Below are 16,660 nucleotides of genomic sequence, written 5' to 3'. Positions count from 1 at the left end.
GTGGCCGAGCAACAGGCTCGTCACAATACGCCAGTCACCACTCTTGACGAACTGTGGTATCGTGTTGAAGCTGCATGGGCAGCTGTCCCTGTACATGCCATCCAAGCTCTGTTTGACTCAATGCCCAGGCGTATCAAGGCCGTTATTACGGCCAGAGGTAGTTGTTCTGGGTACTGATTTCTCAAGATCTATGCACCCAAATTGCTTGAAAATGTAATCACATGTCAGTTCTAGTATAACATATTTGTCCAATGAGTACCCGTTTATCATCTGCATTCCTTCTTGGTATAGCAATTTTAATGGCCAGTAGTGTATAAAAATGGATGTACACTTGCAAGCTTCCAGGCTCTATCAATTGCAACCAAGACTTTAATATTATGGCAAAGGTAATGTGAATCAGAACACTGGGAGGAGTTGTGGTCTAAATAACAACTGATTTATTCTTTCTTACCATGACAAATCATGGCTAAAGAATTGCTACACAGACACTTTTATCGGACAGTCCCTTTCAATAATATGCGGCCTATGGTTCACAAAGTGATCAGCTGGGGATGAACACAACACACTAACTAGAACTAATCGCTTTATCTGACTTCATAAATGTGAATCTGTGGTATGGCCCAAAAACTACGCTACTATGAAGCATCTGTAGTGCTACTCCATAAAGAAAAATATGGTTCCAAAGAACAGCAGCATCTATAAAAATTAATTGGGAGAACGGAAAAAAAGATTCAGCTTCGCGCCCTTTTTCTCACACGTTTACTCCATGTCTTTGCTAAAAGCATGAATTAGATGGAACCACACCCTTCCATAAAAAGATCGTTATCTCCCCTGTTGTATCCTCTTCGAACTTCCTAAAGAACAGCCATAGACTCGCGTAAAGGCTCGTGCCTTCACAGATATGCTCTATAGCAGAGTCTGGACGCCTGGGCGCCACTACCCTGCCCCACGGAATTCGCAAAAACTCTCAGCCGTCTCATCCGCTTTCTACATAAGAAAGGCCGATACTCTTCTTCATTGCCGGCCATCAGATCTTACAATGCGCCGGTCAACGCTGTGGCGACTCTTCGGCCCTAGTCAGTGTACTTGGACGTGGCCGCCGTCCGACCGGCGACTCCCAGTGTGTCTGCACAATGAGACCAGGGGCTTGGCTGTTGGAAAACGTTTTCACTCAGGTTCCGGAGGAAAAAGCAACCCTCGGATCTCAGCCGCCGTACACTTTTACTGCTGCCAATTAACTCGGTACCCTCTTCTTTCGAACACAGGTAAAGCCTTCACTAGAGCACACAAGCAAGAGCGTTAACTACGGCCAACCATTTCAACAAATGAATGCAGTCAGATCGTATCAAATGTAGGAACCAAGTAATGAGGATCACCTTCCCTATGAACACTAAGCAGCATGACACTTGTCAGAAGTGAGACTGCCCTGCAATCTCTCACACTGTGAAGCCAAAATATCATGGCTACTGGCCACTGCGACCCTGGATGACTCCTGCTGGCATAGCGGGCACGTGACACGGACACAAAAGTATGTAAGAGGAGCATACACCTATAGGGGATCACCATGGCGAAGATGCCTCCAAATGGGGAAATCGATTGAGATAAGCGACTTTGACAAAGTGCAGATTATTATTACGCAGAGCCTGCGAACGAGCCTCCCGAAAACGTCGTTGCTGGTCGAATGTTCAAGTGCTACTGTCGTGGGCGTCTACGGAAAGATTAGAAGGGCAGTGAAACTATCAGTAGGCGTTCAGACTCTTCACATAAAGTGGGGTTCGGAGGTATGTCTGCTTTGTAAGATATAGTAGATGGTGATCTGTAACACCTGTGTTGAAAGAACACAATTCTAGCGCATGCACAAGTGTTTCGGAGTACGCCATTCATTGTACATTGATGAACATGGAGCTCAGCAACAGACCACCTCTACGCGTACACATGTTGACCTAACGACATCATGAATTACTATTGCTGTGGGCATGGGACCATAGGGACTCGACCGTCGGTCAATAGATAACGTATCTGCTCTTCGGATGCATCACATTTTTGCTACACTAGGTCGATGGTCGTCTCCACAAACGCTGTCATCGACGTGAACTGCGGCTCAAAACGTGCATCGCGCCAAGGAAGCAGGCTGGTGGGAGAGGTATTATGCTATGGGAGACATTCTCCTGCGTTTACATGGGATCTGTGACAGTAATCGAAGACACACTGACAACTGCGAACCACCTGCGTCCCTTCATGCCTGATGTCTTCCCCGACGGTGATGTCATCAAATGGCGAAATGGTTTCAATGGCTCTGAGCACTATGGGACTTAACTGCTGTGGTCATTAGTCCCCTAGAACTTAGAACTACTTAAACCTAACTAACCTAAGGATATCACACACCTCCATTCATACTGTTGCTATCAACTCATCCAAAAGAGAATGCAAGATGTACTACATAGCACACCATTGCACTACAGGTGGCAGCATGCCGCAGCCAGGAGACTCCACCAGGCCCTCCTGGACCAACTGAAGGGCCACAACCAACTGGCCCACCTGGCCCATCAACTGGAGGTCCTGATCCAACAGGTCAGCCTACTGGAGGTCCTGAACCAACTGGTCCACCAGGCACACCTACTGGAGGTCCTGAACCAACAGGTCCACCTACTGGGGGTCCTCAACCAACTGGACCACCAGGATTCGAACCTACGACTGCAGCGGTTGCGCGGTTCCTGACTGTAGCGCCTAGAACCGCTCGGCCACTCCGGCCGGCGATGATGTCATCCTTGAGCAGTTTAATTCTCCATGTCTCTGAGCGAGAACCGTGCTACGGTGGTTTGAGAAGCACTACGTTGGTATCTCTACGACCAAATTCGCCTTGAACTCATCGGGGTCGCCACCGGGCGTCATCACGGTTTACGCAAATCAGCCTCCTGCTATTTACGCGAAATACATGACCTGTCCATAGACATGAAATGCCACGTACCTCCACAAACCTACCAAGAAACTGTTGGATTCCTGATTCGCAGAATCAGTGACATATTTTGCTCCAAAGATGGTAAAGCAAGCCATTGAGCAGGTGGTCATAGTGTTTGGCTCGTCAGTGTATGTATATATGTATGTCTGTATCTATTCATGTGTGTATGTTCCACATCTCCTCCTAAACCACTAGACTGATTTCAACTAACCTTGGAACACATATCTCTTACCTTCGGGCGACAATCGCTGTGGGGTAATAATCAGCTAACTAACAAACTTTTGGAGAAATGACGTAATAAACAATGAGATTCGTGAAAAAGTGCTGCATCATGCATGATGTTTAAATTTATTATTTCTGTGTTATTGAGAGAGAAAATTTTGCGGACAGTATCCACATACGCCGCTAAATGCGTTTACATTATTATATCGTGGTACGACACATAACTTACGAAATATAACATTATAAACACTGATATGCGCGAGAAACTGCCGCATTGTGCATGATGTTTAAAATTATTACGTCTTTGCAAATACCTCTGCGTGCAACACACTTTGCAGCCAGTATCCACGTATGCCGACGAATGTACCTACACGAATATACACCGAAGATCCAAAGAAACCGGTACACGTGCCTGTTTCACAGAAGTATATAGATGGCATCCTATGGTAGCGACCAGTGGTCATCGGTTCCTTGGATCATACGTTCTTGTCTCTGTCAAACAACTTAGTCAAGTGATGGCTAGAATGACATCCAGTCCATGTCATCACACGCTGCGAAAAGTGGTATCATAGCTGAAATATTTCTGCAAAATTCCGAAGCTCAAACATAATGAGTTATCTCGAACATAATGATCTCCTCATGCCAACAAGCATGGATCCCGTAAAACAACGACCGAGTGAAATCCAACTTGCGCTTTTCCCACATGTCATTCTCAAAGCCCTGGACGGTGGGAATGATTTGCCTGCAGTATTTTTTCAGCACTCTACTCACTATCACGCTTACGTCTATTAACAAAAATACGATCACATGGGGTATCAAATGAAATTTGTGACTGGGTACAGAATTTCTTGGTAGGGGGGACGCAGCATGGCAGAAAAACAACGATAAAACTTCAAGAAACTTCAGGCGTATCCCAGGGAAGTGGGATGGAACTCCAGTTGAAAACAACTACATATATACAACATTTGCGGAAAACTGTACATAATCATAAACTCGTACAGTCGGTCGAAGGATGCCATTCACATATCGTACAGCCGTTACGGCGCTTTCCATTACGGCACTTTCCATGACCACCAGCGGCGTACGTCGGCCTCACATAACGCCACCCCAAAACAGCAGGGAACCTCAACCTTGCAGCACTCGCTGGACAGTGTGTCTAAGGCGTTCAGCCTGACCGGGTTGCCTCCAAACACGTCTCCGACAACTGTCAAGTTGAAGGCATATGCGACTCCCATCGGTGAGCTGTCCATTCGGGATATTATTGGACCCATCTGTACCGAGCTGCATTGTGTTGTGGTTGCAAAGATGGACCACACTATGGACGCCGAGAATGAATTTGCGCATCATGCAGCATATTGCGCACAGTTTGAGTCGTAACACGACGTCCTGTGCCTGCACGAAAAGCATTATTCACCATGGTGGGTTGCTGTTAGGGTTCCTCAGAGACATAATCCGTAGGTAGCGGTCAGCTACTGCAGTAGCAGCCCTTGGGCGGCCTGAGCGAGGCTTGTCATCGTCAGTTCCTGTCTCTCTGTATCTCCTTAGTGTGGGAACATTTTCGCATGCAGGAGTGAAGCTACAGACGTGTCTCCTGTTCCCGCATGAGTGATGCATCCGCACCTCCCCCACCCCCCCCCATCCCAATATGTCGTAATATCTGACACTACATTATGGAATGAACGTAACTGGGGATGATGCGCTGAGTGCTTGTGTCTGGCGCCACCGTCGTCGCTTTTAATTTCGCCGCCAACCGCAAGTGCGGCCCAACCAATCTCCTCACTGCCGTCAATCAGATGGAGTTCTGCATCGTGATGCGTGGCGGCCACAGGCAGCATGGAGTTCATGTTGGGTTGGCGTATGACAGATCTACTACGTGATGCCCGTGTTCCCCTGGCTCGACCTTTTCTTATTTCCAACTACTAGGGGCTATGAAGAAACCTCTGCACGGACATCTTATTTGAGATATCTAGGAACTGCGAGCAGCTCTCCTTTCAGTGGGGGCGACAGACAACAGGAATGTGTTTCGACGAGGGACTACTAAAGTAAAGAAGCCAAGTCAGGTAAATACGGTAGATGTGGCAGTACCTGGAACCCAATTTTAGCGACGGCAGCTGTTGTTTTCCGACTCATAAGGCGGCGAGCTATGTCATGTTGCAAGAGCAGTTTTCGTCTCGGTGCACACTCGCCACACATTGCCACCAATCTGCTGCTGATACCCACAGAGTTTACACCCCCCTTACATATAAACTGTATTTGTCAGCCCTGTCCTTGATACACTCCTGGAAATTGAAATAAGAACACCGTAAATTCATTGTCCCAGGAAGGGGAAACTTTATTGACACATTCCTGGGGTCAGATACATCACATGATCACACTGACAGAACCACAGGCACATAGATACAGGCAACAGAGCATGCACAATGTCGGCACTAGTACAGTGTATATCCACCTTTCGCAGCAATGCAGGCTGCTATTCTCCCATGGAGACGATCGTAGAGATGCTGGATGTAGTCCTGTGGAACGGCTTGCCATGCCATTTCCACCTGGCGCCTCAGTTGGACCAGCGTTCGTGCTGGACGTGCAGACCGCGTGAGACGACGCTTCATCCAGTCCCAAACATGCTCAATGGGGGACAGATCCGGAGATCTTGCTGGCCAGGGTAGTTGACTTACACCTTCTAGAGCACGTTGGGTGGCACGGGATACATGCGGACGTGCATTGTCCTGTTGGAACAGCAAGTTCCCTTGCCGGTCTAGGAATGGTAGAACGATGGGTTCGATGACGGTTTGGGTGTACCTTGCACTATTCAGTGTCCCCTCGACGATCACCAGTGGTGTACGGCCAGTGTAGGAGATCGCTCCCCACACCATGATGCCGGGTGTTGGCCCTGTGTGCCTCGGTCGTATGCAGTCCTCATTGTGGCGCTCACCTGCACGGCGCCAAACACGCATACGACCATCATTGGCACCATGGCAGAAGCGACTCTCATCGCTGAAGACGACACGTCTCCATTCGTCCTTCCATTCACGCCTGTCGCGACACCACTGGAGGCGGGCTACACGATGTTGGGGCGTGAGCGGAAGACGGCCTAACGGTGTGCGGGACCGTAGCCCAGCTTCATGGAGACGGTTGCGAATGGTCCTCACCGATACCCCAGGAGCAACAGTGTCCCTAATTTGCTGGGAAGTGGCGGTGCGGTCCCCTACGGCACTGCGTAGGATCCTTCGGTCTTGGTGTGCATCTGTGCGTCGCTGCGGTCCGGTCCCAGGTCGACGGGCACGTGCACCTTCCGCCGACCACTGGCGACAACATCGATGTACTGTGGAGACCTCACGCCCCACGTGTTGAGCAATTCGGCGGTACGTCCACCCGGCCTCCCGCATGCCCACTATACGCCCTCGCTCAAAGTCCGTCAACTGCACATACGATTCACGTCCACGCTGTCGCGGCATGCTACCAGTGTTAAAGACTGCGATGGAGCTCCGTATGCCACGGCAAACTGGCTGACACTGACGGCGGCGGTGCACAAATGCTGCGCAGCTAGCGCCATTCGACGGCCAACACCCCGGTTCCTGGTGTGTCCGCTGTGCCGTGCGTGTGATCATTGCTTGTACAGCCCTCTCGCAGTGTCCGGAGCAAGTATGGTGGGTCTGACACACCGGTGTCAATGTGTTCTTTTTTCCATTTCCAGGAGTGTATTTACAGCCCGTGAAAGAAGATAGAAAATTCGCCAGTACTGTGGGTGGATTGCACTTCTAGTAGTTATCCCTCCACATGTGGTTAGACAAAAGCACAACGTACTTGTAACTGTATTCGTGCAGGTATTATTATTTTCTAAATGAGTTGCTCGCGCCTGATAACTTGACATTATTCTGGGTTATACCACTACTTATTTACATGTATCAGCCACTCTCCTGTTGTGGCTACATATCATAATAGTCTTAATTCAGAAAAATTTCAATTCTTCATTAAGAAAATTAAAATACTAAAGAATATCAGAAGCCATTATTAAGCCTCTGGATGCGCTGCCATACCTACATGTGTTACTGAGATGCATAAAAATATATTTCAAAATAGACGGTACCTACTCCCAAGTACACATGAAAGGTCAGAGGTGATGGAGTCACTGCTGGTGATGACATTTCCTGAGTAGTTATCTAACATACTTACCTCATACCCAATATCAGGGTCTCTACCATAACCCACGTAGGTAAAATGAAGCAGAAGTATACTTCAAGAAGATTTCTGACGACTGTTCAGTGCAGTGTTGTTTCATCATTGGTGCTAGCTGCCAGTTATTGTCTCTAAAATACCACTTGCATAATACTCCAATAGACATCACACAAAACTGTTTTCTCACTCATTCTACCAAAAAAGACATCTATAACGGGTACAATGGAATGCCACGCTTATATATCTTTGGATTGAAAGCCCAGGAGGCGAATTGCACACTCAATGAGGAATTAGTAGACTTGACAACATAGAGCACATTCTGAACTTACACAGAAAAGTTCTGCATGAATCATAAAACTTCTCCTACGTCTATGTTAATTTGGCCTTGATCTCAAACTCATTATCCTGCAGAGGAGTTACAGTTTTCGAATCAATACGTTATTCGGTACAGTTTACAGAAGATGGAAACATTTATGGAGATTTTTAGATGCTCATTTAATGACAAAAAATTTTACAAAGCGGTTCATAGAACACTTCCATCAGTGAAGTCAGATCCAGTTAATTGTAAATATCAAGTCTGAACTCTTTAGATATTTCACAGATGCAATAATGTCAACCATCAGAGTCCACCAAGTCAAAAAACCCAAAGCCCCCCAGATGGTGGCCCTGGTGGGCCTGTAGGCTGTGGTTCACCAGTTGGCTGGGGTCCTCCAGTTGGTTCAGGACCCCCAGTAGGTGTGCCTGGTGGTCCAGTTGGTTGAGGACCCCCAGTAGGTGGTCCAGTTGGTTCAGGACCTCCAGTAGGTGTGCCTGGTGGACCAGTTGGTTCAGGACCTCCAGTTGGTGGGCCAGGTGGTCCAGTTGGTTGTGGCCCTTCAGTTGGTCCAGGAGGGCCAGGTGGAGTCTCCTGGCTGCGGCATGCTGCCACCTGTAGTGCAGTGGTGTGCTATGTAGTACATCTTGCATTCTCTTTTGGATGAGTTGATAGCAACAGTATGAATGCAACAGTATTCGACAAAGTTGCAGTTGCTAGTATGTACTAGCTACATGACATGAGCCACATAGGTTTTCTCGCTATTTGGTATACAGAGAAATGTACTCTTACTCAAGAACTGTTGAATGTCTCTTGGACCTCTAGGGAGCATAGACTTATAGCGGATATGACGAATATCGTAGAGGACTGTCATGTGCCGAAGCAGAGAAGTAACTAGTATGAAAGCTTCGCTAGTCCCATCAAACTGCATCAGTTGCAAACATTTTACAGACGAGTTGAGTAACGAGGAAGTGCAAAAATATCCAGTTATGTCTTCTTGTGGGATTTGCAGCAACAATCTGATATACATATCGCAAAATGTTACTTCGGTATCATTATTCTAAATATTATTCGTCGAGGGCACATACACGAACTGAGGAAGAAGGAAAGAAGATTAAAGATTAACAACTTGTTGCTATCGGATCATTAGAGACGAGGAACAACCTCACATTTTCATGGGAATCCTCCGTATTTTATGAAAGGAATTAGATTGGCATATGTTTTAAGTGGTTCAGGGGTAAAAGCTAAAGCAAAACGTGGATGGTCAGCGAGGAATTTGAACGCCATTCTCCCGAACTGATACCCCAATATCTCAACCTCTGCGCTCGCTCCCACTGCGAACTGACAACCTACAGTCGGTTTGATGGAGCTTCACTTTCTCATCGAAAAAATAAAGTGTAGACTGGCTTCACGTGCTGATATGTGAATTACTACAGTGTCCACAAATGCGTATCACAATAAAGTTTTCTCTTTTATATGCTAGAACAGAATGTTATGAGCACAAAAATCAGTACCAATAAATAATCATCCTTACGTCTACATCCGTCTGTAGATAGGATGTAGACGTGAATGTTGTAGTAATGGTATATGAAGCGCAAATTTCTATTTGAATTTTAACAATCTTCAGCCCGCAGTACTCACCACAAGACACAGGACGAGAGCTGCCACTGTCGCCCTCATGGTGATGGAAGTGCTGAGGTGAGCGCGGGCCACAAAGCTTTTATAAGGCTGGCCAACGCGTGATGTGGAGTATTCGTGATTCCGTGACTTCAACAAAGGAACCGAACAGAGACCGCAACCCAAGTTAGACAATGGACTTTCTGGTTGTATCACAAGGCTACAGACCACAGCTGCGACGAACTGAATAGCATACTGTCGCTTATTTTTCCACAGATAACTGCAAATTCCTGGTTCTCAAAAGCGTCAAAAAATGCTTCTTTCGGAAAGTAAAATCCAACAATGATGAGTTAGTTGTTACGTTTATGTTACGAATTGGGAGGACGTCTCACATTGATTAATTGGAGAACACTTGAAGATTCAACCTGGAAAAACTTTGTATAATCGTTTTCCAGGCAGTCGTGGCCTAACCTAACGCGCCACAGCAACCTACTGTTAATACGTAGCTCAACACTCATACAGTCATAAATACTTCATTTCATGCAAAAGTGGATTGCCTGGTCTGTGTGTTACAGTAGAGGAGAGTGTTGCAGTTGGAACTCTATTCAGACTTTGGCCTCTAGCCAGCCCTGCAATTTGAAGCGTTTTATATTCTTTTATTCGGTTTTGAAATGACAGCAGTCACTTATGTGTACTGCTTTCTTTTCTGAAACTGTAAAAATTACTCTGGCAAAGAAAGTTTTTTCCAAATTTGGAAAAAAGTCCCAAGGTACAACAAAGTCACGTACCTAGGAAGAAATATATTCAGATTGAAATGTGCTGCAGTAGACATAATCTTGTTATTACTGTCTTTAATAATCTACGTCTTATGTTGGTACTATACAACACACCAATTAAGAGAAACTGAAATCAAGAAGAAGTGTCATCAAGAACCAGGTACAAGTTGAAAACATTTGGTAATAGAAGCTACAGGGTTATAAAACAAATTTCCATTTTTGAAACATGGAAAATTGTTGATAGATTAAAGAATCTTAGTCAATTTTCAAATATCACATGTTTCATGATTGCAGACCATCTTCCATTTCCATAAACAAGATGGTGCCCGACCGAGGAAGTCTGATTTATTCATCTAGACATTCTGTAACTAGTTTTCAAAATATCCAACATTTAACTCACAATAAAAGTCTTTGACTGAAGAATTAACAATAACCCTCAAACAGTTTTACCATATGATATAACACTTACATGTGTAGAACTCGTCATATTTAAAAGAGCTACACACAACACAACCTGATGTTTCCCTACAACAAACCAGTAGAAAAGCCGGAAACTGCACATGGCGGTTTTGGCACGCATTCCTTAATAGGTTGTTTAGTCAGACATTACATTAAAACATCGAGCAAGGGAACGTCAGACATTCTTAGGTACGCTATACTCCAGCTCCAACACTCTTACCTTCGTGTTTGTAAATTTAATTATTCCCCTTTTCCTTGAGCCGCACTTCTAATATTCATTATCAATCAGTCAACAATCAGTTTTATTTCTTCAGTGAAGACATACAGAGTATTCTTTAGAGGAATGCGCCTAGTTGTGTACCTGAGATACCGCATGTGTCGTATTAACGTACAAGAATTTGGTAGGTCCAATAGACCGCATGTTTCCATTTACCACATATTCTACTGTCAGTGGCTGTTATTTTATAGCGTCTTCCTCTATGAGTGAATTTATGTCATGTTTAAGGTATAACATGAATCTACTCCCTAAGAAGAGTAACATATTTACAGCTAATCCAGATTTGGAAGCTTGGGTGGAAGCCCAGTTACGGGACTTAGATGAAGAGGAAAATGGGATCGACGACGACACATTTGACGATTCTGATGATTATCCAGATTTCGTGATAAGTGATAGTCACCATGAAACAGAGAGTGATACCAGTGAATAAAATGTTTTATTGGAAGAAGAGCCTGTAGCAGTCTATACTACAGATAATACCTCACAACAAACACAGTACTTTTACGGTAAAAATAATGTCCAGTTGGAACGTTCTCAGCCTGTTAGAACGAGAAGTACACCAGAGCACAAAATTCTGGAAGGATTAATACGTGGCCTAACAGCAAAAAGTCGAAGTTTGGGACAAAGTCCTACTAATTCTCAAATATGGAAGAATTTATTCGATGATGACATGATAGATGAAATAGTTTTAGACACAAACGTGAAACTGAATACAATAAGGCAAAGTTGCAGGAAACAACTAATCCATCCAATTACAGAGATACTGACAACGTTGAAATCAAATCTTTCATAGGCCTTCTAATGATGACATCAACATTCAAATCTTCTCAGGATGATATGTTGTCTCTTTTCGAAAACGATTTGACCGGCTGCCCTATATTTGCGGTGACAATGTTGGCAAAGCGCTTTGAAATACTTCTAAGCAGCCTGAGACTTGACGATGCGACTACCAGAGATGAAAGGAAGAAGTCAGATCGCGCAGCTGCAATACAAATATTTTTGAGAAATTCATTTTCAATTCCCTGCAATTATACTGTGCAGAAGACAACATTATAGTGGATGAAATTTTAGTACCATTCAGGGGAAAATGTCCATTCGGAGTTTGTATGCCTAACGAACCAACCAAATACGGCACAAAAATTATGTACCTGGCAGACTCTGGAAGCGCTTACCTCTTCAGTGCCTACATATATTCAGGTAAAGGTTCACAGAAGAAGAGATAAAGCTTGCCAAACCAGCTCAGGTTATTTTACGTCTGTGCAGGCCAATAGAAAGAGGTTACAGAAACATTACCACTGACAACTGGTTTGCACCTACAAAACTCATTCCTGAGCTGAGAAAGAGAGGGCTAACATACATAGGAACGGTCAGAAAGAGCAAACGCGAAATTCCCCAAGAGTTTTTGGCTGATAAAAGTAGCCCAGTTGGGTCAGCGTTATATGGATTCTCTGAGAATACAACACTGGTTTCATTTGTTCCTAAGAGAAACAAGACAGTAATTCTTGTGTGTTCAATGCATCATTCCACTGAAAATGATACCATAAAAAATAAGTCAGAAATTATTCGTTACTGCAATGCAACGAAATCTGGAGTAGATTGCTTGACATCAAATGTGCCAGTTATTCGTCAAAAAGACGTACAAGGCACTGGCCAATGGCAGTCTTTTACACACTTGTAAACATCACTTGCGTAAACAGTTTTCTTCTGTATTTGTGCTAACTCGTCTCAAATTCACCAAAGGTTTGGCCATGAAGCTGATAGAGCCATATCTAAGAAGACGCGAGGAAATTAAAAATTTACCTATAAATATCAAGAAAATGATCCACAAAGTTCTGGAGACACTCAGTAATCAAGCGAAGGCATACCAATTGATAGGGAGAACAAAAGGAAGACGTGTACGAAGCGCCCTGCGTCCAAGAAGAGGAAAACGGCTTATAAGTGCGTTAAATGTGGTCACCCAGTTTGCCTGAAATGTAGCATAAATATATGTGTCAACTGTGCAAAAGAAATATGATTTAATATGTCAGTTCAGTTGATTATTATCTTTATACATTTTCTGCAATACTTTATTTATATTTAGAAATATATATTGTTGGTATAACAGTGGTGAAAATCATATGAAATCTGACACTGAATGACTGCACGTACTTGTGATATTTCGTGTTTATTTTATATAATTTAAATAACAAAGTGTTTCTATGGGTTGAAAAGTATTAAATTTACTTATAACATGAATTAACTGACTATTTACTTGATTTCTGCCAACTTATGTGGAGTTCTGTGATATAAAATATTAGGTGGTCTGAGAGACCGCATGTTTCTAGTTACGCACATTTCTGAGATGTTTCGGGTTAAGGGTTAAAAGCAGGTAAATGGAAAATTCTAGACTCGAATTGGGAACACAAATACTAATGGCCAGTCATCACATGTTTGTGTTCTTGACAAAAATGAACGGTTCATGGGTATACACTGCATTGGAGATTATGTGAAAAAGATACGTTTCTAAACCTCCATTCCCAATAGAATATGCTTAAAACATTCAGCAAATAAAAGGCAAAATAAAAAGAACTGCATGATCTCAGTTAGTGGCAGACATAGTGTATACAGTCTCTTTAGCACATTTGTTACATCTGCTAAGTGGTCCAGTAATGATACATGTTACTACTGTGACATGTAGTAACACACATTAGTTTACATGATACTTCAGACGTGAGAGATGTAGAAGATAAGCAGACACTTTAGATATTTGCATACTTTACATTACATTACAGATGCAGCAAAGTAGAGTTGGCAGTATGCTTTACAATTATATATGCCCAAGGGATGAAGCTGCATTTTTTTATTGATATACCACAAATCAGCATTCTGCTGTAGTTTCAGAAGGACAGTGAACTCTTACAGCACTGCTGGTTTCCATTCCTAGAAGTATAACAGATATAGTTTGGTTCGTCAGGATGGTGAATTTTTTTGGCAAATTTGTGCTGAATTTTGCACAGCTGCTCGCACCACCTAATCACCTAAAATGAAAAGTATAAACGTTTATTTGGCGAGAATCCCAATAGACTTCATTTGATTACTCCGAAAATAGCTCTAGCTAATGCCCGGTCTCGGGAGTCACTAACATTGAACACGAATTTATATTACAAACTGATGCATTAAGTTCTGAAACCGCAGCACTTCTGCTTCAGTAGTTTCTGAGCGACAGGAAGCCCATACGTACGCTTCAAGTTTTATCTGAGGCGGAAATAAGGTATTCAGTTAATGAACTGGAAGGGCTGACAGTCTTGTTTGCCGTCGAGAGATTTAGGATTTATTTGGAGGCTAGTTCTTTCTTATTTGAGACAGAAAATCAAGCATTGTCATGACTTTTTGTACGTACATAAACGCTGGGTATACTATCGAGGTGAGCAGTCTGCATATCTGCGTTTTATTCTGAGTTCTGGCATTTTAGGGCGAGTGACAACCAGGCTGTCGATATCTTAGGCTGTACATTTGAACGAGAAGAATACCCGCGGGAATTTTCGTCTGATTAGATGAACGAATTTTGTGCTGGGACAATCCGAGGGATGAGTAAGCGAAACTGGGAAGCAGCTGGAAACAATATTTTTGGAGCGCGTGGGAAGGAGGCTGCTGGATATAACAGGGGTAGGCAGGCGTCCCATCAGTCTGAGAGTGGGCAATTTGGTTTATCTAAAGAAAAGTTTGAGTGCCGAGTAAGGACACGGAAAAGATTACATCTGAAAAAAAAATGGCTCTGAACACTATGGGACTTAACATCTGAGGTCATCAGCCCCCTAGAACTTAGAAGTACTTAAACCTAACTAATATAAGGACATCACACACATCCATGCCCGAGGCAGGATTCGAACCTGCGACCGTAGCGGTTCGCGGTTCCAGACTGAAGCGCCTAGAGCCGCTCGGCCACACGTGGCCGGCTTTACATCTGAGATGATGCCCCATTACTTGTGTCTGTATGAAGTGACCAAAGTACGTTATCCAGCCACATTCCTAGTCCAGAATGCATCCAGTGCAAGATTGTTAGAACATATATCAGCCAAATGAAATTGGTAAAGAAACTGGATCCTTAGGAAAAATGGTTCCCCGTCCTCTCTTCCTGTTTCTGTTTGAGAAGGGCAGGACTGAGCTGTGCGCTAACAATCGTTGCGTTTAATAACTTCTCTTATGTCTAGCCACACTTTTAGTATTCCCAAAAACATCTTACACATTTCGACATTCCGTCAGTTGCGAAGGCTGTTGTTGTTGTGGCTTCAGTCCGGAGACTGCTTTGATGCAGCTCTCCATGCTACTCTATCCCGTGCAATCCTCTTCATCTCCAAGTAACTACAGCAACCTATATTCGTCTGAATCTGCTTAGCGTATTCATATGTTGATTTTCCTCTACGATTTTTACCTCCACGCTGCCCTCCAATACTAAACTGGTGATCCCTTGATGTCTCAGAACATATCCTACCAACTGATTCCTTCTTCTAGTCAAGTTGAGCCACAAATTCCTCTTCTCCCCAAAAGTATGCAGTACCTCCTCATTAGTTGCCTATCTAATGTTCAGCGTTCTCCTGTAGCACCACATTTCGAAAGCTTCTATTTTCTTCTTGTCTAAACTATTTATTGTCCATGTTTCACTTCCATACATGGCTACACTCCATACAAACACTTTCAGACAAGACTTACTGACACTTAAATCTATACTCGATGTTAACAAATTTCTCTTCTTCAGAAACGCTTTTCTTGCCATAACCAGCCACATTTTATATCCTCTCTACTTCGACCATCATCAGTTATTTTGCTCCCCAAATAGCAAAACTCATCTACTACTTTAAGTGTCTCATTTGGTAATCTAAGTCCCACAGCACCACCTGATTCAATTCGACTACATTCCATTATCCTCATTTTGCTTTTCTTGATGTTCATCTTACGTTCTCCCGTCAAGACACTTTCCATTCCGTTCAATTGCTCATCCAGATCCTTCACTATCTCTGACAGAATTAGAACGTCATCAGCAAACCTCCAAGTTTTTATGTCTTCTTAATAGATTTTGTTCCTACTCCAAATTTTTCTTTTGTTTCCTTTACTGCTTGCTCAACATAAAGACTGAGTAACATTGAGGATAGGCTACAACCCTGTCTCACGCCCTTCCCAACCACTGCTTACCCTTCATACCCCTCGACTCTTACAACTGCCATCTGGTTTCTGTACAAATTGGAAATAGCATTTCACTCCCTGTATTTCACCCCTGCCACCTTCAGAATTTGGAAGAGAGTATTCCAGTCACCATTGTCAAAAGCTTTCTCTAAGTCTACAAATGCTAGAAATGTAGGTTTGCCTTTCCTTAATCTGTCTCCTAAGATAAGTCATAGGGTCAGTATTGCCTGACGTGTTCCAACTTCCCCGAGGTCGGCATCTACCAGTTTTTCCATTCACCGGTTAAGAATTCGTGGTAGTGTTTTGCAACCGTGGCTTATCAAACTTATAGTTCGGTAATTTTCATACCTGTCCACACCTGCTTTCTTCGGCATTGGAATTATTTATTTTTCTTGAAGTCGGAAGGTATTTCGTCTGTCTCTTACATCTTCGTCATGGCTGGCTCTCGCAAGGCTATCAGTAGTTCTAATGGAATGTTGTCTACTCCCAGGGCCTTGTTTCGACTTAGGTCTCTCAATGCTCTGTTAAATTCTTCATGCAGCATCATATCTCACATTCATCTTCATCTACGTCCTCTTCCATTTCCATAATATTGTCCTCAAGTACATCGCCCTAGTATGGACCCTCTTTATACTCCTTCGACCTTTTGGCTTTCCCTTCGTTTCTTAGCACTGGTTTTCCAACCGCGCACTTGATATTCATAC

General features: G+C 43.8%; 2 protein-coding genes across 26 annotated transcripts in view; one reads left to right on the top strand and one right to left on the bottom strand.

Annotated features, from left to right (window-relative positions):
• The window catches only part of LOC126456897 (proline-rich protein 2-like), a 739,962-nt gene that overhangs the window by 625,811 nt on the left and 97,491 nt on the right, over nt 1–16,660 (top strand). The gene's annotated exons all lie outside the window — the stretch shown is intronic.
• Nucleotides 7,825–9,358, bottom strand: LOC126456910 (proline-rich protein 2-like). The gene is made up of 2 exons (XM_050092831.1): nt 9,309–9,358; nt 7,825–8,282 (listed from the first exon to the last, which is right to left on the bottom strand). The coding sequence occupies exons 1-2, from the start codon at nt 9,345–9,347 to the stop codon at nt 7,989–7,991; spliced, it is 333 nt and encodes a 110-aa protein (XP_049948788.1). The 5' UTR covers nt 9,348–9,358; the 3' UTR covers nt 7,825–7,988.

This window comes from Schistocerca serialis, chromosome 2, assembly GCF_023864345.2.
Source record: "Schistocerca serialis cubense isolate TAMUIC-IGC-003099 chromosome 2, iqSchSeri2.2, whole genome shotgun sequence".
Classification (NCBI taxonomy): Eukaryota; Metazoa; Arthropoda; class Insecta; order Orthoptera; family Acrididae; genus Schistocerca; species Schistocerca serialis.
This window is presented reverse-complemented; position numbering and strand designations above follow the sequence as displayed.